Genomic DNA, 26,001 nt, shown 5'->3' with positions numbered 1-26,001 from the left:
CAGAGCATCTTCCGTCCCGAGCCGATCGCATGATTATCAGCTGATCGGGAATCGTTTGCTGAATTTCCGATAGTTATAAAGAGCTTGCCGAAAGTGAAGACCTCCGCAGAACAGCTCTGAGATTCAATAGGCGGTGCAAAGGCTCGTCGCAACAACTTCATCAGTTTTCGTTCATATTAATGAGCATCTTTGTCGGCCATCGTTTTCAATCAGCGCATGCTTTTGCGCTGAGAATGTGCTAATCAGAGGCTCTGGGAGGCCTTAGCGCTGACATCATCATTATCATCATCATGGCAACGCGTTTCAAAGAATGAACACAGCCGACCTGCTTTGAATTCACACAGCAAGGTAAGCGCTCTCTCTTTTCTTTTTTTTGGGGGGGGGGGGGGGTGATTTGATGGTGGAGTCGACACGTGTTCAGGGTGTGAAAAGTATTCACGTGACCCGAGTGGCATCACCATGTTGCATTCATGGAAAATACTAATCATTAACAACAAGGGATCATTTTCATAGGAAGGCAAACAAGCTCGTTTGCCGCAACAGAAAAAGTTAGCTTTCACGCGAAATATTTTATTTATGTATTTGAATAGGAGATAAAAACATTAGATTCTTGTCTCTTGTCAAAGCCGCCATGTTAAGTATATGTCTGTCCTCCATTAAGACTGGCTCCAAAATAGATCCTAGGGGGCTAATGAAGTCTTGTTTAGCTCCATCTTTTCTGGATATGTCAATATTGAGATCACCAAGGAGGATGCAGTCATTTTTCAGGTTGTTTACTTTGTGCACGAGATCATTCAGCTTGGAACAGAAGGTATTTAGAGGAGAGTCTGGAGGGTGATAGATAACGCCAGCAATTACAGATTTTTCATTATTCTTGATCTCTATAAAAATAGACTCACAATGTTCATCTTCAAAGGTGAGATCCCACGTCTTTACTCGGAGTGTGTTTTTAACAAACCCCTCCACCTGTCCTATTGGATCTGTTCTTAATATGTAAATTATATCTTTCAATGTTGAGTAGTTCCACACAATGTCATGGTTTCTGTCTGTGTAGTAGTTAACTGTAGTCACACAGAACACCCATTCACACATAAACGTATACACACACTTAACACACACAAGTGAAAGCACAGTCACATTGTAGCACACTGTGGTCTTTGCTTTTAGTCCGCAAATGTCCTTTAGAAAAAAGGAGAAGGGTGTCACGGATCAGATGGAGCAGGGTGCCCAAGTGCAGCTTGGACCAGGGTTTATTGAAGGGAACAACTAACAGACTCGGCAGACTGACATAACTTACTAACAAAACCAACAACAGGACTGACCGACAAAGAAGTGAAACATAAAGACATGAAGACATTAACAATGATCCGACAGGGGAGTGACACGCAGACAGGACTTAAATACGAGACAGGTAACGAGAGGCGGGTGACTGTGATTAGTACATTGATTGTGAGTTGACACAGGAAGGGAGGGGCGAGTACACAGACGGACAGAAACCATGACAACCTACATATAATAAAACAACCGGGGACGAGTCGTGACTAAGGGAAGAAAAATGAAAAAGCAACTAAAAAGTGTCTCACTTCCACTTTCCGCCTGGCGAGGGGGAAAAAAAAAAAATATATATATACATATATATATATATATATATATATGTATATATATGTATATATATATATATATATACACACACACACACACACGCATACATATATATAAAAAAGAAAAAAATAGTACACAGGTAGATCTAGCCTCCTGTTAGGCTGTTAGAGCAAATCTTACGTATAGCTCAAGAGGAAGAAAAAAATAAATAATAATAATAAAAATAATAATAAATAAATAGGCACCTGGACATAGCCGTATAGGCACAAAACAAATCAGGGCGTTGCCGTGACTCATAACAATTCCTCAAAACAAAAATTTAAGACGTAAATGTCCATTTCAAGGCGTTGTTCATGCAGTCAAGGAATAAAACGAAATAGAGGTTACCGGTGAAGCAAGTGAGGCATGGAAGATGAGAGAGACTCTACTCCGTAGGAAAGCATTCGTGGTCTTGCTGTCTCTACGTCGCCGATGATAGGGAAGCAATGCCATTAACCACCTCAGTCCCCGAGGCCGGGTCATTCATTTTACCTGACTTCAACCAGTTTGCTTGGTTTTGGTGTCTCGTCGTCACCGATGGCAGGGAAGCGATGTAATTCTCCGCCTCAGCCACCGAGGCCAGGTCTTTCATTTTCCTCGACTTGAGCTTGATGTGCAACCTGGTTGGGTAGCGTAGACCAGACTTTAATCCCCTCGCATACAGTTCTGACATGACTCCCTTGTACTTTTTTTGCTGTTCCACTACCTCTGGTGGGTAGTCCTCAAAGACAAGGATAGGATGATTCATGTAAATCAGCTTGCCTCTGTTGGCCCGTGCATACCGGACTATCATGTCCTTTCCCTGGTATTTAAGGAAATGAATGATTACCGGTCTTGGGCGTACATCAGACGGTGGTTTCTTAGCCAGGGATCTGTGTGCTCGTTCGCATTCCAAGGGTGACTCGACAAAATCTTTGAAAACCTCCTCAATCATCCTGGTGAAGAAGGCCATCGAATTGGGTCCCTCAATGTTTTCGGGTAACCCGATAACCCTGATGTTGTTTCTGCGGCTCCGTGATTCAATATCGATTTGTTTTTTTAGTCCGTTTTTGGCCTGTAACTTGGCAATCGCCTCCTCGGCAGCCCTCAACCGTAGTTCTCGCGCGTCGCCCTCACACTTGAGTGACTCCACTCTCTCTTCATGATCTTCCACTGTCCTTATGACCCAGCCGAGCTTGTTCTCAAGAGCTGACAGGGTTTGCTTGAAGTCATCAGAGATCGCAGTTCGGTGAGATTCGAGCAGATTTGCGAGGGACGCCATGGAGATTTCCGGGTTTGGTTCAGCCAGTTGTCCTTTTTTCGGTGGCATGCTTAAGACACGCTGTAGATTATAGTTACTCAAATGAAAATCAGGCTGCGTCGAAACAAAGTTTGCGTTATCTCATAGCATGTCGTCTGAATGGCACAAAACCAGCAATCACGTGGCTTCAGCTCTTTCTGAAATGTTAAAAGGATTTAAAAATCCATTAATCTGTCGATGACAAATTACACGTTTACTTGAATTACCGCAACCCATTCTGCTGCTGCTCTTATGGGCAGCTCGCCACGTTCTGTGAACAAGTGTCCACATTTAAAGCGTGTCAAGAATAATTTGCAATATTTGGTGCTGGCATAGAAAACCTTATTTTCAAAAAAACAAGTGCTTTGCGTTCATGCTTGATTTCAAGCATCATTCCAACGCAAACACGGAGGAGATGTGATGTAGAGAAATATTAAGATGTCAATGAAAATGTAAAACACACACTCTCACAAGGTTTGACTTCCTCCCGTGAGACACAGCGAGTCCTTTACCCACAGGTGTTCTCGCTCATGCTGGCTGATTAAACCTCTTCTCGTGATTTAGTGCGTGCGTGCGTGCATGCGTGCACGGGCCACATCCGCTGGAGTGAACAACATGTTTGGGTGATGAGCTTTTCTGACAAAAACACTCTATGAAGTTGGCTGACTTTTGCGAAGTTGCAGCGCACACTATTTATAATCCGTGGGCGTGCACGCACACTTTGGAAGAACGCTGATAGCACAATTGCTTGGAAAAGCAGAAAATGGTGATGTGTTGTTATTTCTATGGCAAGTGATTGAGCATGCTCCTTGTTCAATCAGCAAGTAGCAAGCAGTAGATATCTACTTCTCCCCCTGCACTTATGCACAAGCAGTAATTGCTCTCCCTGGATTTTGTTTTTTGGAGAGAACTCGCAAAACGAGAATTCAGGCTTTGGTATTGCTCAAACTCATCATGGTTCCACTTTGACGTAAGCCTTGAAAGTTTGATGAACATGAGTTAAAAGGTGGACCCTTTGAAATCAGTCACCTGTCTGTCGTATTGCACTGGATATAACTCAAAAGCAATAAAATCTCTGCTAGCTTCATGCTAACCGTTAGAGAAAATGCCAGAGACGGGCTAACATTAGAATCTTACAACGCTTTAAGAAACGGCCATTCAAAGACTAAAGGTTGATTTGACACCATACTCGTGAAACTCCAACCTTGGCTTGAAGCCTTGATTGAAAACCCAAACTAGAAACTCTCATCAAGACCTGGAAACCAGGAAACCGGAATTATTTGCTTCGCTTCATCAAAACTGTGAATGTGAGTTCCTTTCACACCCGGTCCACCGATTCTTTTAGTCCACTCACATCACAGAATTTTTTTGTGGTCGCCATGGCAACCACTCAATTCCTTTTTAGAAGTCAGCGCAGCAGGTGGACGATTCCACCTCTGTTTTCTTAAAGTCAAATTATTAAAGCAAGCCATGTGAGCATTTATTCATTCTACCTTCTTTGACATCAAGCTCCCTTTCAGTTCCGTATACTTACTTCTTTGTCATAACACATTCGAAGGCACGCACAGAATCAATTCCAAGGTCTGATGATGTCTTACAAGAGCATTTTCTTTCCACTACTGCCTTTCACCTTCCTAAGACATCTTCGCAACGTCGTCTGTGCTGTCAGCGTATTGTGGGGTCGGACCTTTACGTTCTAACAAAATGGACTCTTGAGCATCAGCAGCAGTGACAACTCACGGAGGGTGCGGGCTTCCCTCCCTTGGCGGTGCAGACCAGTGTGAAGTTCTGGGCTTGATATCGACTGAACGGCGCCGGCGTGTTCTCGGCCACCACTGAGATGTTGTTTGGAGGAGCTGAAGGAACACAAACAACAAGCGCACACATAAATTCAACATATGACTGTCCGAAAATGTTGGAACCCAAAATTGACAGCCCGGTTCTAGGTTGTACCCATCCCATGAAGCTTCTTGAATAAACCAATTTGAAAGCCTCACACCCGCCGAGGCTGCTTAAATGGCAACATCAATATTTCAAAGCTGATTCAGGGAAATATCTACCGAGAGTCAAGGGCCGAGAGTTTATTTGCGCAGTGGGGAGAGAGGGGGCTCGAGGAGGCGGGCGCATAAATAAAAAGCATCCTTCGGCTTTTATGAGCTATTTTTTTGCTTCAATTTTATCGAGCGGATCATTGAAGCCTCCCTCATTCGGAAGGTTGACGCAGTCACTCAGAAAAGCTCTCATCTGATAAAACTATGCCAAGATTTAAACCTTCATTTGAGACACAAATCCAAGTTTGATAAGCTACTCTGAAATTGCAATCTGAAAGCTTCACCCTAGTCAGGCTGTCTTGAAACTCAAATTTGAAACCCAGGCCAAGGTTTGATGAAGTGACTCGGGTTCTTTGGCTTTCTCGTCAGAGACGACCATCCGGCGGCCCCCGCGGGATAACGAGAAAAGGTCACGGTGGCGGCTTTAATGCGTAAATCTATCAGGTGCTTTTAAGGAGACATGTCACAGCAATGAATTGATTAAAGACAGTTTGGGGATTTGGCCGCTGGGCCGCATGCCTCATGCGGCCGCACCCCTTAATTGCGTATTGATGGCATTCATATCCTTGTAAATTAACCTTAGGACACTCCATTAGCTTCCTGCCAACCCGGCGTAGCGCGACCCGCCGACAAAATATACTTAACGCAAATAGAGACACAACACTGGCTCCTTGCCTTGAAGTCTTATTTTGAAACCATGTGCCGGCACAACCGTGACTGAAAACCTTGGTTTGAAACCTCAAGCCTTCTTTCAAAACGTAATCCAGTCTCGAAAGCCCAACCCAGGTTGAAAGCTCACCTTAAATTCCTTCCATACTGTACTGGATGCCAAACGGCTCATTAGATTCTATTTGGCTCTTAAGAGGAAAGGGTTTTCTCATGAATTTGATATTAATATTCATAATACCAACAATAACTATCCAATCCCAGCCTTGGCAGGCCAGATAATCATTACTAATCCCCTGACAAGTACCTTTGCCAGCAATCCTCCACAATCAGCGCTCTTGACTTGTTGCCGCATAAACTGCAGGAATGAATAATTGATCACGACACGCTCTCGTTTCCCACCACACGAGGCCGAGCGGCACCGGCAGAATAATAGCCCGGACGCAGATTCTGGCGTTTGTCCGAGTCGCTCCTTCAGCTCTGCGACTGCGTTCTTGCCTCGATCGGGTCGGTTCCTCAGCAAGTCATGCACTCACTTGCATCGCAGTCAGTCAGAACGCAACCGACATGTTCAAGCAGCAGGGCCAGCTGTGCAAAACAAGATAAAAACTTCTCTAAGAAAGGGAAATTTCAAAAGGCCAGAAACTTTTGGGAAAAATAAATCTTTAAACATTGAAGAGCGAATTTAAAAATTCCAACTCTCGCCTTCCGCCGACATAATGAAAGCAGCTCGGCTTTCATGCAGCGCAGAGGCAGAAACATCTCGGCTGGAATCGCAATTGTCTTTGCTTCTGATATTTTGCCGTGAATTGTTAATCACATTGACTCGCATCAGGTAAGCGCTTGTGACGCCGCCTGCGGATATGACATTCATTTGTCCTCTCTGTTGGCTTCAAGACAGAATTTATTCAAGACTGTCACAATGTCTCAGTAGCAGTACATTTTTGTCCTCAAGGCTACATCCCAAGGCATTTCCAAACTCTGCCTTAAACCATTACACTGGTTTGGAACTTCAATTCAAGACCAACTATCCTGTAAAAATGCCTTAAAAACTTCAAGGCACCAGAACTCGATGACCAGGCTTGAAGACCGCGTCCAGACAGTTACAAAATAATATTTGAAGAATATACTTGACGAATAAATCCGTCAGTAGCAGTCAACAGTCGTATTCCGAATAAAAACATCCACGGCAGCAAATGAATTAATTTGTGGAGCTTTTTTGCTTTGGTTTTTGCCCAAATCCTGCTATCTGAACATGCCATACTGGTTTGCTTTGTGAAAATGGCTGCTGTGCCACAGGCCGTTTAAACAACAACGCTGAGCTGGCGGTGGCCAAAGACGTGAGCGTGCACAATACAGTCAAGATTCGCATCTAGGCGGAAAGCTGCTCTTTTGGATCCTCCATAAAAGCCCCATTGTGTCCTTGCTATCTGTCTCACAATTTACTGTGTTTATCGAAACAACAACTGTATCTTATCTATATCACGCTCATAGACACGCTGGGGGCGACTTGTTGCATCTTGTGTTATTCTCGTATTCTTTTGGGAAGGTGCACGCCAGCGACAGCTTGCGTGCATGTTGCCGGCAATTACCAACCACGCCTCATCGAGGGAATCCTGCACGCCCGCTTTGGGTGCGCAGGTGCAGCTGATGTGATTTGGGCAGATGAGAAGCACCGGCTATGTTTTCATTAACGCCAGTAACTCCGGCTGCCCATCTTATATTCTTAAATGAGAGCATATGGGCACGGTGCTGCCGAGATGATTAGTTCTGGCTTGGGATTCAAATGATGGTTTCCCCGCAAAAATGGAGCAAAGCAGACGGGATGTTATTGGAAGCTCATAGTTGCACTCTGCAAAGCAGCCCGTGGATCAAGGCCATTGGTGAAAATGTTCTTTGTAACGGAAAACAAAATATACGCTGTGATCACATGTCTTCTTTCATGCGCCTACTCAGAGGACCTTGGATACAGAACGCTGAGAACTCTTTTTATTCATGTGATGACAAGGTCTATCAAGATGTGGTTTGCAATTTATGTTAGTACCTATTTATTTCTGCGCAGGTCATTCTCAGCTGCTTGCTTAACATTCAGCTAGTTGTGGATTTATGTGTCATATGTCGTGGATTTATCTAATGTCATAAAATGGCCGTGGCTAATAGAAAAGATGAAATTGGTGTCAAGTGAGAGAAGGCTATCATCACATTCAACATATCAAAAAATATTTGCAAGACATTTCTTGTATCTTTACATCTTTTGTATCTCTTAAGCTTTCATTTTATTTCATTTGTTCTCTTTTGGTCTTTTGGGTCAGATTAGCCTTTGCCCCAATGCATTTCACTTGGTGTCAGTTCTATTTTTCTTCTTTGAACTCACTGTTCAGTGATGGTGAAATTCCTGATGGTGTCAACCCTCATTCAAGTTTAAGTAAATAGACAGCGGCCACTTGGTTTCTATAAGACGACTGTCGGCTTTCATGCGGCTGCGTGGGCCACTCGACGCTCACAAACTACGCATGCGACAGCACAGTCCTTTTGCCCCAGCATCCATTCCGCTCACTCCCTTCCATGACCCTTTTCACCTCCTCTTCTTCGTCCTTTTGCTCTCTTACCCTGACATCAATCGGCATGAAAAGAGGGAGGGGGGCGGAGGGGGCGGGGGGAAGCACGTGGCAAATGGGATGGGAACAAGAGAACATTTATTGCTCCCGCGAGAGAGCTTCCTCTGGACTCGTAATTAGGGGCTTCAAGCTCCAGAGACAGCTGGACTCGCAAGAAACACTCCCAACATCCCCCTTGTACGAAAAGCCTGGCCTGTAGTCTACGTCTCTGGGGCTTCATTCAAAGCGGCTAGCAGAAATAGTCATCCATGAATGAAATATAGATGGGGCTAGATCATTCATAAATCAGGGAAAACAAAAAGTCAAGTTGAAATGTGTGTGTAAAATATTTAATATCAGTCACACAGTGGCGGGCGCCTCCGAGAACTTCGCCACTCACCAGCGGCAAACCCGGAAGTCTGTCTTTGTAAATATTTGGTGAGGCAGATTAAAGAACAGAACCAACTCAACCCTGGAGCGCGTAGAAGCATCAGCACCGTATCCCCGAATGGATACAGGCGTATTTATCTTTTTTAGTGACATGGCAGCGGTTTTATGTTGTCCCTCTAGGCGTGAGACCAAAGAGGTGTGTCGCCTGTCCGCAGAGGCATCAGGAGTGGGGACGCGATCACACTTGGCAAGCGCTCGCCACGGATGCCATTACCTGCCGAGCTTGGCGACGCTGATGCTAAGAGACAAAGGACCTGGGCAGTCTTCAGTGTCCTTCAGTCACAACACTGCCTCCACACCCAATTTGTGCTTCTTTGTGGTTCCTACGTACGATAATCAAAGGTTGGAGGGGAATTGGAAACTTTGGAGATTCTCTTTCCTTTGCCAGATGAGAATTGCAGACACAAAAGCGAATAGATGGGGTCAGGGTGTCGAGCGGAAAGAGAAATATCCATTACTGCACATTAAGCAATTAGAAATTCAAATTGGCAAGTTAATTGACTCTTTCACCTAATCCATTCAAAGTTAATTGCTTGAGTCTTGAGCCAGTTGTATGATCCCGCAAAATCTCACAGGCCGGAGGATGTGAGGCAAGTTGGGGAAGGCGGCTACGGGCCATACCGCTGCTCCCTGACGTTCGGCTACATGCTAATTACTAGACGGAGGAAAGCTCAAGACGCAGTCGGGCTCCAAATCCCATTAATCTGAGCAAAACAAAAGCCACAGCCGAGAGGCTTCTGTCGCAGATTCCGGGAGGGCAGACGCTGGAATCTGAACATTGGAAGCCTGAGATACAATAGACGTCAACAGACCTCGTCTTAAACAGCTCCGACTGGAGGGGATATTGTTTCCCATAGGTCAAAACCTCAAATAGCAATTTAAGGACCACCGGCCCCTTGGGTTACATATGACGAGTGACTTGCATGTGAATTGATTACGGCCGTGGAATTCCAGCGAGCTTGCGAGCAACGCGCCTGTGTGCTTTGGATTTTACTCTTGAAGAAAAGCGTCCATGTGTTCATATAGGAGAGCATATGGTGGCACCGAGGCGTCACTGAGCCACGGCAGCTGCTTCGCTTCCCTCAAGTGGACATCATTTTAGGACACTTGCGGCGCTCGCGTGCAACGCTAGTCCGCAAATGCTGCTGGTTCGTAGGGAAATGACTACTTCCCGTCGTCACAAAAGGAATTAAGCTTGGGGTGTCAAACATACAAGGAGGGTCGATCAGGCCCGCGTTCGATCAGGCCCGCAGGATAATTTAAAAGTGATCAAATGCATAAAAGACACGGAATTCATATTTTTAATAATATGCAATTCATGGATTATCCGCTCTGGGGCACAGTGTTTTGATCAGAGTAGAAGACAACATTGTTTTGATCAGAGAAGTCAGACCCAACACAGCAGACGGTAGCAATGCACCAATTGCTGCTTGTTACAACGTTGTTTCCACCCTGGTCTCTACCCCTCCCCTACACCCTCATTAGCCAGAATGTCATTATCCAAACGGAGGAAAGCAGATACGAGTTTTTCCTTGCCCTCCTGGGAGTTTAAGATCAGGGGATGTTTGAGAATAATTGTCAATCTTATGTATATGTGACGCCCTTTGATACTTGTTTGTGATTTAGGGCTATATAAATAAACTTGACTTGACTTGACTTGTAGAAGTTTCAATGAAAAATGGACCACGTCCTATTTATTTATAGATAAGCACGGAAAACCTTTGTGATTGGTGTGTTTGCAACAAGTTTCGGTATTGAAGGAATATAATATTCAACGCCACTATTAGACTCTTCACAGCGAAAAATATGACGTTCATTAAATTTCAACGTTTTCTTAATGTTCTTCTGCTTCTTTACACCAAAAAAAAAAAGGAAAGACGTGATATTTTGGTTATTTATAGCATAGTATGGTATTTTAATGGTCCGGCCCACTAGACATCTACCGAGGCCGTATGTGGCCCACAATGTGAAATGAGTTTGACACCCCTGAATTAAACTCTTCTAATATATCGATAATCACATTGGTTTTTTTTATGCTTCCAAAACAAGACCATTGTCTTCCTCAATATAAAGTTTGTTGTTGTTTGACCAGTTCTCTAAATTGCAAAGTTAACGTAGCTTATCTGTCTTTGTGGGTTTGATGGTGACAGGATGTTCGACGATGTGTCTTGAACTGAATACCTGAAACGGTGCCATTCTCCTTTTCCCGATTTTATCAAAAGCATAATCCTTGAACCCAAATATGTTACTTGCCTAATTGGGTGCATACTGGTGGCTTGCCAGGTTTGCTTGCGCTACATGCAAAGAAAAATAATTGCTCCAAAAAAACAAAGCAAGCGGCACACTTCTTTGAAAATGACGCTTTTCAAATGTACTGTCAAAAGGAAAGACTTGTCGAGTCTTCTTCAAGTCTAAAAGTCAAGTCTTGTATTATTTTTAGCTCAGCTACTCCGGTGTTCTAAAATACACGAGATTGAGTCAAGTCACATGACTCCAGTCCCTCACCTTTTTGCAATGAGGACGAGAGGGACAAATGCCACTTTGAAGGCTGAGAGCGGACAAAAAAGCTGTTTGTTTATTTCTTTCTCTGCCTCCTTGCGAGCAGATGGGACTCACCCTGCATACTGGCTGGCATTAATTATGTTGTGGCTGGCACTTTCCTCCCTTAAGTCCATTTGGTTTTGCCCAAGGACGCCGGCTTTAGGGTAAGCAATCTGTCCCTGTTTGGCCTGTTTACCTTTCCTCTTCTCCAAAACACACTCAAGCCCCGACCCAAAACACACCGCACACGCGTGCTACTGCCATCTACTTGGCAGCCGAGTCCATGTACAGTACGAAGGGAGCTCCAATATGGCCGGGGGCGGGGTCTCTAACACATTTCTGGGTAAGAGTGTCAGCGAGGCTTGGCCGCACATGCGACATGTTGATTGCGATTTTTAACAACCGCTAATTTCGAGGGCGAGCTGGGAGAATTCACGTCAAACGCCTTCAGCTCGGCAAACATCGAAATAACACGGGCCGAATTCATATTTCAAGCTGACACGCAAAGGTTGTTGATGGGGACATGATGACAAAGACAAATTGCTGAACGTGGAAGAGGGATTTGAGTTTTTTCGTTATTTAATACACCAGAATGACATTGATTACCTTCACCTTTTGATGACGTAAATTAAAAAGAGATGCTTATCTCGCACAATTAAGTCCAGCGGTAATTAGATGGTGAATCATTTTTTCTTTTATGATTTTCCATTGAAACAACATTTTTGTGGAGTTCATCCAGCATCTCGGGACTTTTCAGGTTCCTGCACGAGTGAGGCCTTTTATTGGACCGAGGTGATATTTTATTCCGAATGCAATGCAGGTCCGCGTTGCAATAATGATGAAACGCGCTAAGGCTAATGCTAAATCCCCGAGGTGGCTGTTTACCATTTTTCCACTGGGCTGGAACAGCGTGTTGTCTTTGAAGCACCTCCAATAACTGCACGAGTAACATCTTAAAAGACGCTCGATGAAGAAACAAAATGCAGATTAGTACTTTTCTTCGCAATGTCCGTGAATTCCCTCAGGGATGTGCTTGAAGTGTCCAACTCAAATCCATTTGACTGATACAAAGTGGCAATCGCGACCAATAACTGCATTTCCCGCTGTGTTTATGTTTGGCAAATATTTTATGTGAGCGAGCGCCACTCACTGCAGTCACGGCTAATATTATCTTGCGGCATCCCGCTGTACACTAAGCAGACAGAGCGGCACTGTGTTGCAGGATTGGCCTCAAGTCACTCTTCTATTGTGTCACACTCAATTATTAAGCTGGAATGCCAGTGTCCATTCATGCAGCGGCCTCAAACGGATGTAAAACGACGTCTCCCTCGCCAGAAAAAATATCGGCCACTCAGAGTAGCTTGTCATAATGTGCTAATGCTGTTGTGGATGATTGTGTTGAACAAAAATCCTCATGAATGAATTACTAAGAGTCACGTGGTTTTTGGTAAATTGGTAGATTACCCCAAAATGGCAAATTCCTCATTTAAAAGTTTTTGTTAAATTATCCCTGCCCTCTTAAAATGACTGTTAAAAATGTATTACATTTAAAAAAAAAAAGGGTCATATTGGTGAATTTTGATTACAACAAAAGTTATATTCCATAAACTGCATTCAAAGAGACAGACGTGGTGCAGCTGCATTCTGCTAACTTTCATTTCCAACATTTACCAAGCAAATATTGGAACAAACTTCCCCCCTCACAACGACTTTAAACACATTGCGGCAATTTTCTCTTGGTGCAAACTCTCCCACCCGTTTAGTCACAAGTGGCAGACGACTCTTTGGATGATCTCGTTTTGTTTGCAAAGCACTTAAACATAAGCGCTTACGGTTTACAGTTCATTATCGTTGTGGGAACTTTGATGAGAAGGATTTATCCAGAAGATGAAGGTATGAGACACCACTTTGCATACGTGATGTCGAGATGTACTTGTATAAGGCGTTGTTTTGCATTTTGACATTTCCTTCAATAAAAGACATAAGTCCATACGACAAGGATACGTTAAGACAGGCATGTAACGTCATCTCAGCAGTTGTCTACATGTGCCACACAAGAAAAAAAAAAAAATTTGCATGGAAATAGTATTGTAAGTGTGATTTCATCTCCACCTGCTAAACATTCATGAATGAACTGGTGTTGATTTTGCTTACGTCTGTGGCTGCACGTTAGCAAAACAACAAAACAGCTCTTTCCGCATTGAAAACATTCTTCAGGAGACTCATTGTACTGTGAGCTGTTGGCAAGCCAGTAGCCAGGGCTGAATGTTTTATGACATCCCCCCCCCCCCACACACACACACACACATACTGTTTGGCAGCGTCCATTGTCAGCGAATTAAAGCTAGTCCATTTCTTTTAAATTTCTCTTCTGACAAAATGAATCTTTGACTAAGGCAGCCTAGAGAATTACTCTGGCCAGAAATCACATTTTGTACTTGAACCATTTCACACTCGGCAGGCTGGCAAACATTCGCAATTAGATGTGAGGCCTTTGCTTTGAAAATTTCAAGGCTAGAATTAATTGCCTAATAGTTGGAAATCCCAACGAGTTTGCAAAGGGTGATGGGTGTCAGCGAACTGATGCTTTCAAACTAAATAAAAGGTACAACCTAAAGTGACCTTGGAAAAAGGTTGCTACCGAATACGCCTTTAAGCTAATGGCAAACAAAGACGAGAAGCATCATGTCTTTTGATTTAATGGCTATACCATTCTCCCAACGATGGTATCATGACTTATCACCTTGATCTTAACATTTAAGTGGCATTAAGCTAAATGTGACCTCTTTATTTGCTACTATATAGCCTTGACCTTAACGTTTTAGTGGCACAAATGAAAATGATGCATAATAGAAGAGAACCCGTAAATGTCATGTTTAAGGCTCTTTGTTGCAGGGAGATAGGCTAATAAAGTAAAACATACAGTATATAAAATCCAATGTAGCATCTGTCAAAAAGCGAGGACCGCATTAGCATGAGCGAGTCTACGTTGTTCTGTCAGTTCACAGCTAGTGCCAAGAAATGTCGATTTTCAACATTGACGATTTTACGACACTGGCAAAAGAATTCATACTACTTCGAGCTCAGACTTTTTGATGAGCTGTTTTAAATGGTAAAATAATGCAGCAGCAATTGCATTTAAGACTCCCAGTGAGTCTGGAAGCGGCCGTGCTGTGAGGCTTTTTGTTTCAAGGACCTGAGTGACATGTGCTAATCAATGGGGAAAAAAACAAAACAAGGCGGGAGTGTTAGAATGCAGTCTGTACGTTGGTTATTTGTCTGAGCACATTTCCATGCAAAAGCACACTTCTCCATTTCCCTGACAGACGTGCGAATGCAAATAGGCGGCATAGTTTGGAGTCACTGAGAAATTGCCGGGTTTTATTCTCACTGCAATGATTATTGGCAATTCTTACCGGCGCAAAGGAGGCGCCGCTTCGAGCCACCCAAGAGTTTAAAGTCATGTTATATTGTACAATATGAAGATTGTAGTGCTTCGAACCGATAGGTGAGCGCTGCAAGAAAATATCCAAAAACAAATCCATTGCTGTAAAGGTGAAAGATGTCAATCTTTTGGAAACGTAATGGGCGTCAGTTACAAAAAGTATTTGATTCAGTGTGGGCAGTGGCCATCTGCTTTTTGGGGGCACCTGTGAAACTTCCAAGCACAACATATGCAGCACAGACGACCTAATATGAAATTATGAGAGAGATGAATGGTATTATTGGAAAGGGCTTTGGACAAAGCACTCGCTAAATGATGTGATGAAAAGTAATGGCCGAAGCATCATTTTGAGTGAGCTAGCAAATGCGACGTGTTCACATTCATGAAAGCAAACGAGAAAAAAAAAAAAAAAGGAAAAGAAAAACGATTGAAATACCTCGGCTCTAGTTGCAAATCAGGCCCGTTTTGATTCCGCAGGTATTCAGTCATACTAAGAAAAAGTGTGAATGTGCTTGGAGGCAATGTCACATGCAGCGGGCGGGCAGCCAGCGCAGAGAGAAGGAAAGAAAGTTCATTATATGGAAAATAAGGAATCATTTACAGGGCACGCTTACCGTGGTTGGGGGCAATCTGACAAACATATTGACTTTGGCACACATGAAGCTGCAAACTGTATTTCGGTGCACCTACTCCCACGTTACACTTTAGCTCTGCACATTCTTCCATGAAATAAAAATCACTCCACTGGGTTTTATTATACAAAAGGTTACAATGCCAGAACAAAACTAGAATTATTTTTGAATACTATTGCGTGTAATGGTGTTCCCCAAGATTCATATCTTAGCCCACTGCTATTCGCTAGTATTAAATGAATTTATTCATTTTCTATGTACTCTTTATTGTGTTCAAGGCTGTGATAAGAAGCTGGAGCCTATGCCAACTAACTTTGGGTGAAAAGAAAAAAGTACACACTGGATTGATCGCCAGTCAGTTGGAGGGAACACGAGGAGACAAAACAATCCCATTCACACCGTCAATGAGTTGGCACATTACACATTATATTAATTATGCCTAACTTTTAATATAATTGGTTTCCCTTGCATACCCACAGAATGCTTCTCTAGACACTATTTGATGATGTTGATTTTGCTTTTTTTTACAACTTCACTTTATTACACAGAGTTTTGTCAGTGTCAGCTTTTATGTAGCGAGCTATATCGGATAGCGTTGATTTATTTACTTATTATTGTATATTTATTGTATCGTTCATGTTATTGTAATCCAGTGGCTGCCTCTGTGCAGAAGATAAACGATGCTGTATTTTTCTACTTCATTTAATTAGATGTTTAGTTCATTGATATTCAATTGTATGGTGTGATACTGTTGATTTATTTTGTAATGTTTGAGTTATTATTTTTCTTGTATTTTATTTTGCTGTTGCTGCCACAGATGACAAATGTAGACCATTGATATTTTTTTGATTCATTTATTTATTCATTTTATTTTTCTGAATAGTGAATCGTCAGGAGCTCCCGTAGGGAGACTGGATGAACATGAGTCAACAATTTATTAGTGGTTCCAGTCTTTTACTGGGGAAAGTCTTTTGCCTTTTTTGATGCTATTTTGAACTCTTGCTGCATTACTCCCCGGCGTGCCGCGCCAGTCCCTCCGAGGGCTCATCGGGTCGACACAGCAGTCAATTAAGTTGCAGCATGGTGGCGGCCAAAGTCACACTGCGGCGGCATATGGCAAATATGAGGGGAAAAGATTACATGTGGTATAATTTGCCTCAGCAAAGAAGTCGATAGTTGTGAATACAAGTTGTGAACAACTTTTCCCATGAGAGGATTAGGTTTTATTGTATTCAAGTTTTCTCTTTTTCTCTCTATTTTATGCCAATTTGTTGACTTTTGACTTACAGTATTAAAGCTGAAAAATAATTGCCATTTTCCATTTAAATGATTCGTTCGTCTCCTTTTATTGCTATTCATGTGTAGAAATCAGTAGCGGGTCATGCAAATCATACCGAGGTCTTAAGTAGTGCTTCGTCTGAATTGATCCAACCCTCAATAAGTATTTTATGGCTATAAAACTTCTACTGCAGGTACAGCTGCAACACACATAAAAAAGCATTAAAAATAACCTGATAAAATTGCAATATTATTTAGGAATATAGCAACATTTTACTCATCAAAAATCCTGATTATTTGTACACAAAATCCATCCTCCTTTCTTTCCTCAAGAAGATTTCAATTACTCTGTCGTGCAGATTATCCGTGCCTTTCAGTTCCATCAAGAAGTCCTTTTCTGCTGAAAGTCGAGCCTGCCCTGTCGTATTTCTGGCATAAGTTTTAATTTGCTTTAGGGCTGAGAATGTCCGTTCAACAGAAGCAGTGGACACGGGGATGTCCGTCTTGAAAATGGCTTTGACAGTAAATCTGCAACCAAATCCATTTCTTCTCCTCCTTCAGCCATTGTGGGTTGACAAAACAGCTATTAAATCAACCCAACAATATCTTTGCTTGTGCAGTTCGCTACAGATGCAAATTGCTAGTACACTCTCTGACTATCCAATCAAAGTGTGTGAATACGCTCACATTTCCGTACGCCTTGGTGTCGCCAACTCCAAATATAATTGGTTGAAGCAATAGTTTGATCGACATTTATTTTATGCTACAAATCCTGCAGAACTGATTGTGGCAGATTTCTTTGACCCTGGCAACAAATAGTGGCTGAAATGTGATTGGTTAAATGCTTAAATATGAAAATGCACGTCTGGAAGCAGCGCAACCAGGGGCCTAGCAATGAAAGGAAGCGGACAGACCATTTGGAATTCTTTAATACGTATTCATGGTCAAAAATATAAATAACATCAGTCTGTGACTCAGATATTTTTAGGCCAGCAGAGAAGGCCTTGGAGGCCCTGACGGCCCACCACTGCGAGAAATATCTACATGCGGTCATAATTGATTGGATTTTTTTAAAAGGTTCTTTTTCTTTGTTGAAGGGCAGTTTTTTAATTAATTTATTCGTTTTTTGTTTTTGTTTTCCGAATGTCTCCAAATCCTTTTGAGCATCAAAGATTAGTGTCAAATCTCAAAGAGCTAAGACCGCAGTGACATAAACTCTTTTGGAAATGTCTGACATTTTTCACACCTCAAGTGTGGTGGGAGGCTAAAGCAAAGTGACATTTATGTGCCCCCATCTGGGAGATGACTAGACTATATCTAATCCTTGTGAAAATAATAACAAGGAAAAAAATACTTCTCTATAGACATCAACACTGATGATAATCAAGTCCAACAAGTCACATTGACCTGAAGTACACAGAAAAGAATCACTGACTGACCTCAACCAGAACAATATATCCCAATATAATAGTACCGTTTCACATTTTTGTTCATGTGTTGCTGTATTAATAAAAGCTCTCTGCTTCAATGGAAGAGAGAATCAAAAGTACTGATAAGCAAGCACCGCGAAAAGATATTGACCGTGAGCAGCTGGAAATTCATCACACAGCTGGCTATAAACAGCAGACAGGTGATTTCATATCATATTTTGTTATAATTAAAAAAAAAAAAGTTCCAACTGACAGCGGGAACAGATAAAAATATATCAAATCATCCCGTGGAAATGCTATTAAAGCCTGGGCGAGTTGCACGGGCCTTCTTTCATCCTTTGCCGCACTTTTTAGCTGACATTCTTCACGTCACAGATGCCCTTGAGTTAGTCTCTTGAAAGTTTAATTAAATTTAGAAAAAATATATATTAAAAAATCCACTCTTCAAGATGATGAAGCTATTCCCTGTCACAAGAGCAATATGATAAGACCGTCTGATAAGTTTTGTCAAACTTGTGAAAGCCAGACTATTTTTACGGCTATCGCTCGGCACGGCAAAAAGACGAGGTATCAAGCGAAGGTGATAGTGAGGTAAATGGTCGAGGGACTTTAATCTGCTTCTCCTCTGTGGGCTCCCTTGATGGAGAGGAGGGACCTGGTAGGGGGAGCGAGTGAAGACATCCGAAAGGGGGGGGGGGGGGGTCGAGAAACCAAGCTTCCACTTCACAGTGTGCAGAGAACAAAAAAGGAGACATCAGGGGAGTAGTTGTGCTCCATATCAGACATCCACGTCTCAGGATGAGCGAGGGAGCCATGAAAGGAATCATGAAAGACGAAACAAGGTTATTCTAAAGTGCTGCGCTAAAAGACTCTGGGAACACTTTGAAGGTGTATTCTTTTATATTTTTAACTCTGTTTCTTTGTCCAAAATTGTGCTGATTTGCTCACAGTAGGCCCAACAACTTTGCACGAAAAGCAACCTTGGTCATTCCTTTCCCCCACCCGACTTTTCCATGTCACTTGTTCTGTGTGAAAAGGGAGGATGAGGGACCGTCCGACAGGCAATTGGCGGACGTATCAGAGCCAGGAAAAGTTCTTTCTATATGGAAGAGGGAATCGTGACATCTCAATTGTCCCATGCCACTGTGTTCAAAGCAATTGTCACTGTCTGAGAAATACAACCAGACGCCGGCAGGCAAGCTGAAATGTTTTGGCCTGTTTTGGATCTGGAAAAGTAGCATACACTGTGCCCAAGAAAAAGAGTCCCAATAGGATTCATATGCTAAAAGAGAGTTTGCAGTTTTAAAAGATTTGAATGACGTATCACTTCACGGTCACTTGTGCATCGATCTTGTTAGCATGACTTCATTGTATCAGTGTAGTTTGGCAAAACACTAAGGACAGGAATTTTGAAATTTGTCTCACTCTTGAGGCCAAGGAAAGGCACCAGATGATTAACGCGTCAGACGGCCGCCGCTGCGCCGCCCTACAGGTGTTTAATAAATATCTCTCAATGTCACAAGCGCTCAATGCAGTTTGTCTGCTGCAACCGCTCACACTCACTCTTCCAAACTCTTCAAGATAAACGCCAGCGAGTGACAGGAGCAGCAGGTTGTGGTTTCAAATGAGAGGCCAGCAGAGTCAGGAAGAGATGACACGGTAAGACGGCAAAATTAGCCATGTTTGATGAACTGAAAATGTGAAGTGACTCTCCTCCGGGGCAGCGATTACTTTGCCATCAGGTCTTTATGCGATCCAATTTCATCTGTTATGATGCTTTCATTGGGAGCATTTCTTTTCATAATTTTTTTTTACACTTGACTGGCAGGTAAAGTGTGCTGCGTTCACCACACTAAATTAGTCACTCAACTCTTTGTTGTAGCTGTCACGACAATTAAAATGTTTCCCATTTAAGCCTGCACCAAATTCATTTTGTTGCCATAATTTTAGTCATGTGGAGAGTTGCTCCGACATTCCAACAAATTAGAAGTTAGTCATGTCCTGGAACCAGAAATTCAGTCGGACAGATTCCACGGCCCTGAACATTTCAATTTCCAGTTCAAACGTTTAAAATCAAGACACGGCATCCAACACTGGCGTGTCAAGACTTGATGCAATTAATACCACTTTAGAAGAAGCCTCGTGCACTCAGACATGCCAAAAGTTGATAGCATAATTTGTATCAAAATATATACCCCCATCAAATGGTGTCAGTGAGCACTTTTTCTGGTTTTGCCCATTTTGGTATGGGAATTTTCAAGACCTAATTTTGTCTAAAATGCACCTCTCTGCAAGTGCTGTGCTCAGCCCCCCCCCTCAAAAAAAGCAACAGATTAGAAACTGAGGAGCAGATGATGTAAGCATCCGCCGCCTGTTTCCTCTTTGCTATACAAGCAGTGACTAAAAAGGCAGTCGCCACGGCGGTACACATCGTTGCCTCGCTGATGGCGACAAACGTTTCCAAATGACTCGAGGTCAGTTTTGACAAAACGACACAAAGAGGTTGCGCTGATTAAGCCTTCACTTCTTGTTTTTGTTGAATAATAAATATCAGTTGAAGTCTGCAAAGTCTTAACCACAGCCAAGCAAGCCCAGACTTCAGTGTCGGATGAGAAAATCCTTCAGGAAGCTTGTGAACTGTTTATTTTCTGCTTCACTCATCACCCCAGGGTTTAGCTCAAAGACAAACATTTAATAATTCATCTGCTCATTCTTGCTTGTGCCCCCCACGGGGCTCTGAGGCAGCAGTTATATTGGCGCTGTCACTTTACCCAGTCATTTAAACTGAATGTCTAGAGCTGTAATGAAACACACTGGCGTATGTTTCTTCTTTTAACCCACCACCCCAAAAATGAGTGGGGGGGGGGCTTGTTGATCGTATGGAGATGAATTGATGCCGGAGGACAAGCGAACAATAAAATTAGGGCACATCGCTTGTAGCTGCATCATCTTGACGCTTACTGTCACGTCGTTGCCTTCCGCATGAGCCGTACGAAGTAAACAGAGCACTTGAATCCTGCTGGCACACTTTGAGACATTAACAAAAAGGTAAGAAACCGACTAAGTGACAAAGTTACACAAATCAGAAAGCCTTGAGCAAGGAGCTCGACTGAACGAAAAAAATCAGGCCACCGTCGTTGGGTCGACGGCGGCCGACATGTTCTCCTCACGTTCTTTCCCTGGCAATCCATCAAGACCCGTACGCAGCCTCGTCTGCATACGAGCTAACCCTGACGCCATTAATCTTGGCGATTTATAGACAAGTGGAGAAATATTCACAGCTCTTGATTAAAGTTGGGCATCAATTATTCAAGCAAATCCCACTTTTATGCGATGAGCAGGTAATTAGCCTCTCCACATCGTAGCACTCCTCCCCGTCTGCTTATAAATACCAAAGTATTATCTTCTCTGTGTTGTGAAAAGATTATGTTTAAAAAAAAAAGGGCGGTCAGCAGACAACGGGGTTCTCAAGGTCAAACTGGAGAACGGGGAGACAAATGACCATTCCTTGTCAGTTTTGCAATGTAGCATAGGAATCACTTTGGGTAATAACAAATAATGACCCAATCTTCAACACTGGCAAAAGACATATTGATTCCTCTCAGCTGCAAAGCCTGAAATTATGACCTTAGCTTCATAAAGATGGATATGTCTCTGTCTGCACGATGAAATATCTATTTGAGGTGATTGGTGACGGGTCAGAACTCTCACCCCGACGTAATTGAATCACAATATACTGAAATGCCACCATAATGTCCTTTTGAGACGTCAATCCCGCCGAAATTAAAGGCGCCACAGACAAGCGTGGCTACATACGTTGAGAAAGGCAAACATACACTTAAGACCGTGGCATTGTTCATTGACATACACTTGAGTCGAGTGAAAAGTTCAACACGATTACTTGGTGTGAAATGGTACATGCATGGTGGTAATTCAAATTTGAGTGCTTTCTTTTTCAAAGCCCATTTTTAAGTTCTCAATATGTATTAGTCCGGCGTCAAGATAACCTGGGTGCATAATGCTACCGACTCTCTGTGGCCAAATCTTGCAATGCCACTCGATAAGCTCGACTAACGGGAATACAGATTCTATTTGCACATCAGTACGAAGAGACCATCGGAATGAAAGCCTGACCTCAGTATGTCACAGTTCACAATACTCCTGCAAGGCTCTCATTACGCCATACAAGGATGCTTTGAGAATAATTGTCAATTTTTGTCTATGTGAAGCCCTTTGAGACTGCTTGTGATTTAGGGCTATACAAATAAACTTGACTTGACTTGACTTGAAGAATTCTGGCGTCTAACCCACAAGGAAACAGTGTTTTCAGCGAAAACCAAATAAAAGCTATCAGTGACTACCGAACCACTTTATACTTGATACTTTGTAAACAGAGTGCAGTTCATCTTTTCCACCTATTTAAAAATATGCCAATACTTTTCACATTGCGCTCACAGATGGAACTATATTTCACCGAGTGACTTCATTTGCATGCAAACTAAGAATCTGCTCTCCGAGCGATCTCGTTTGGCGCCCGCCAGGGTTCGGATGTTGGCGTTGATGAAATATGATCGTAGGAATCAGGAGAGAGAAAAAAAATCATGCTATCAATGCTGTCAAGTTTGATTGTTGTCATAATAAAATAAAGGTAGATGAACTTGCTTTGCTAGGTCACCACTTGCTTGTGTTTGGTAAGAATGAACGCTTGTGGAACTTGAAAATAAATGCTTTGCTGCGCTTCATTTATATTCATGCGCCGCAAAAGCGAGTAATAGCTGGCGGTACTTATGGGCGTACAGCGCATTGTGGAAAAATGATGTTCATAATTATGTCGCTGGAACTGTCTGGGGATATTACTGTGCTTTTAAAAAATCCAATATAATCTTAATTACTTTACATTTTAAGGTCTATACATTATTGCATTGGGGGAATCATTGTTATGGCTGAAGGTGCAATTGTGCACGATAGCGAGGTGACTTATTTGATTTCATTTAATGTGAATGAGTTGTTAGTGGAGTCAACAGTGGAGAAGCGAAGCAAGGTCTTTTCCAACTTTGCGGGCAATGAAGGGCGGCAGGAGAAGGTGGAAACAGTTCAGGGTTGAGCCTTTTCAAATTGGATGACTGCATGTCTTGGCAGGGGCATTCATTATAATGATAACTCTTATTTATGAATCCCCTTAAAAATTAAAATACTCTCTGTGTATTGCTTGCTATTAATTAAACTTTTTTCCTTTCCCTCCGCCTGGCTCTTTCTGGTTTCTTGCTTGCCTCCTCCGCTCTTTTACTTCCTATTGAACTTGACACACTAATAGGTTATGAATAATTCTGTTTCAGTTTAGACGGCAATTAGCCACCATGCCAGAGGCCATTTGTCTTCGTCTCAAGGAGAGAGCTAATTTAAAGAAAAGTCGGGGGACGCTTCAGTTGTCCAAGCGACCGCATCACTAATTCCTTTGCGTCCGACGCAGGTATCAGAAGGAGACCCTTGGCCACCACTTACCACTTTGACAAGTGCTGGGATCTAACTTGAGTCCGGTAGGCATATGCTCAAGCTAGTATTCGCGTAAGTAGCTCAGCTCTCATCTGGGCACGTAAAACTGACATCAGATATAGTCCCGACATTTAAAAGATGGCCAGCAAGCTTGTCTTGGCTTGTCCAATCATCTTGAGAATAAGATCTGGGGAGGGGGGGCTATATTGGGGAAATCACCAATTGTGAACCAAGAATAAAAGGATGTAAGAGGACAACAAAGAGTAGTACTCACACATGACGGTGAGGAAAACATTCCCTGATGCCAGCACGACCTTCTCCCTAGTTGCCCGGTCGTAGATGCCCACATGGCATTCGTACGGTCCGTTGTCCAAGATGCGAACCTCCGGGAGCCTGGGAAAACATCGTGAGTTAAAGCCAGTCTTTGGTTTTCCAAACAACTCCATTCATATTAATCCAGTTAGACAATTCACAAACATGTTTGATCTTGGAGTAGGGGAGGATGCTGGAATATCTGGAAGAAAAAAAACCCAAGCACAAGGAGAGCATGTCAATTCCTCCTCAATAATTCCCTGATCAAGAATTGTCATGGAGTCCACAAAACCATGACAAGCCTTATTACACCGAATGGCCACCCGAAATTTCACATTTTCCAGCCTAGCTTTTTCCAAGCTTATCTGCACTTTGTAATGAAACCAGCTTTTGCTTTCAGCTATTTTGTTTGTTTGCAAAAAGTGAACGTTGGAATGAATGTAGTCTCAGGAGTACTGGGCTGTTTTGAGGGACACACGGATAAATATGTTTAATAATCAGCATTGACAACAGATACAGCGTGTCTTCATCTTAGTTATTCCAAAATGGAACAGGACACTGTCTCTGAGCTCCCGCACAGGACATAAATATTTAGTAATAACGACAAGGTCATCCGCAGTGACTCGATGTTATCTCGGCCTTGTTGCCGCAGCTGCTGCTGGTCCACCATAGCTTTCAGTACTGTGGTGACTCACCCGCGGTTGTTCAAGGACAGAACGACTGGAAACAATACTCGTTCTGGTTTGTTTGCAACGGAATGCGTGTATTTACCGGCAGAAGGACTCCCCTGACGCAGTCCTTGTCACTGTTAGGATGCATTGTCCGCTTCCTCAACATCTTACCAAGGGCTAGAAATGCTAATTAGGCTGCCTCGGTGCAATAGCAGTAGCGGTAATGAATATAGCACATCAGAGTCAAAGAAGACATCGAATGAATTCCAAGCAGTCTCATTCCAAACTTGTACCAAAATCCAGACGTCCCTCAGCAACATCTGCTGTCTGCTATCAAAATGTATGACCTTCATGCCGCTGCTTCTCATTCATCCACGGACGGCAATCATCAGGAGTGAATCAATTACACTTAGTCGAATTTGAGCGCTACTCGCTCAAAGACAGCTGGGATTAGTTGTTCCGGCGTCATCACAACGCTGAACAGAATACGTAGAGTAAAAGTGTAGGAATGGGCAGCCGGAAGGAAAGTTCTGATGGTTTTGCACAATCGGCTCAATCCTGATGAGAAACCCAAATGGGAGAGTCCAAAACTGCTCCCAGTTCACTCCAATTTTGAATGATCCTGTTGCTTGAGTTGCTAATACTTGGAAAACGACTCGGTAACCTTTTACACACTGATAGTATTTCAATTTTGTTTCTCGTTTGTTCTTGCATTCCTTTGGATCATACGTTCCTTCTTAAGATACGCTATTTGATATGATCTGTTAAGACCCAACAGACTTATAGAGGCCACATCAGTTAAAAACAGGTCTGTCTCAACCTCTCAAGCAAATTCCCGTCCTTCCAAATTTTTCAATGAACCCACCGATACCTCCATCCGTCTATGCTAAGACAACACAAAGCATCATAGATGAGATAAGACTCGCTAAAAGCAAATACTTATTGAAATGATGAACAAATGTTTGAAAAACTAAAGTAGCTATATTCCAAAGAGTGAGCACCGCAAGACATGAAGTGAGATTGTATCAACCTCTTCCTCGAGGGATAAGTATAAAATAGTCTCTTTTTTCCTCGCTCTCGCCATCGTATAAAATGATGAGCCTAGCACTGTGAGTCTCTCCGGAGGGGAGCTAATTGGCTTTGTCTTGGCTGGCTACATCCAAGTAAACGCTGATGTAGCCCGTTGCTTTGTTTTTACACACAAAGCCTGATCTGGAATCCACGGTCCTGCATGACTGCCGCATTCATAGATTCAAACTGAGACAAGAAAGAAGAGATGGACAAAATCAAGGTGAGGAGGTGCCAGACGAACGGCAAGGAGACCGCAAAGGGCACTCCGAGTTCAGACAGACTGATCGGTGCACTCTATGAATTTGCCGGTGAGAATCAGGACCTTGATAAATATTGTACAATTTTATTGAGTTTTCTTCACGAGTTATGATGCCAGATATTGCATGTGTTAGATGACTGGCGAGACTCTTCTTTATTGGTTAATGGATGAATGGATTTAACTGA

General features: G+C 42.8%; 1 protein-coding gene across 3 annotated transcripts in view; it reads right to left on the bottom strand.

The window, feature by feature from the left end:
- Positions 1–26,001, bottom strand: part of igsf21a (immunoglobin superfamily, member 21a) — a 100,789-nt gene that overhangs the window by 20,983 nt on the left and 53,805 nt on the right. For all 3 annotated transcript variants that reach the window (XM_037251914.1, XM_037251915.1, XM_037251916.1), the window contains 2 exons: positions 23,778–23,896; positions 4,661–4,776 (listed from right to left, as the gene is read on the bottom strand). In XM_037251914.1, coding sequence (XP_037107809.1) covers positions 4,661–4,776; positions 23,778–23,896 — 235 coding nt within the window. The remainder of the gene's footprint in view (positions 1–4,660; positions 4,777–23,777; positions 23,897–26,001) is intronic.

The sequence above is a fragment of the Syngnathus acus genome, chromosome 5, assembly GCF_901709675.1.
Source record: "Syngnathus acus chromosome 5, fSynAcu1.2, whole genome shotgun sequence".
Taxonomy (NCBI): Eukaryota; Metazoa; Chordata; class Actinopteri; order Syngnathiformes; family Syngnathidae; genus Syngnathus; species Syngnathus acus.
Note: the sequence above shows the minus strand (reverse complement) of the source record. Positions and strands in the feature narration are given on the sequence as shown.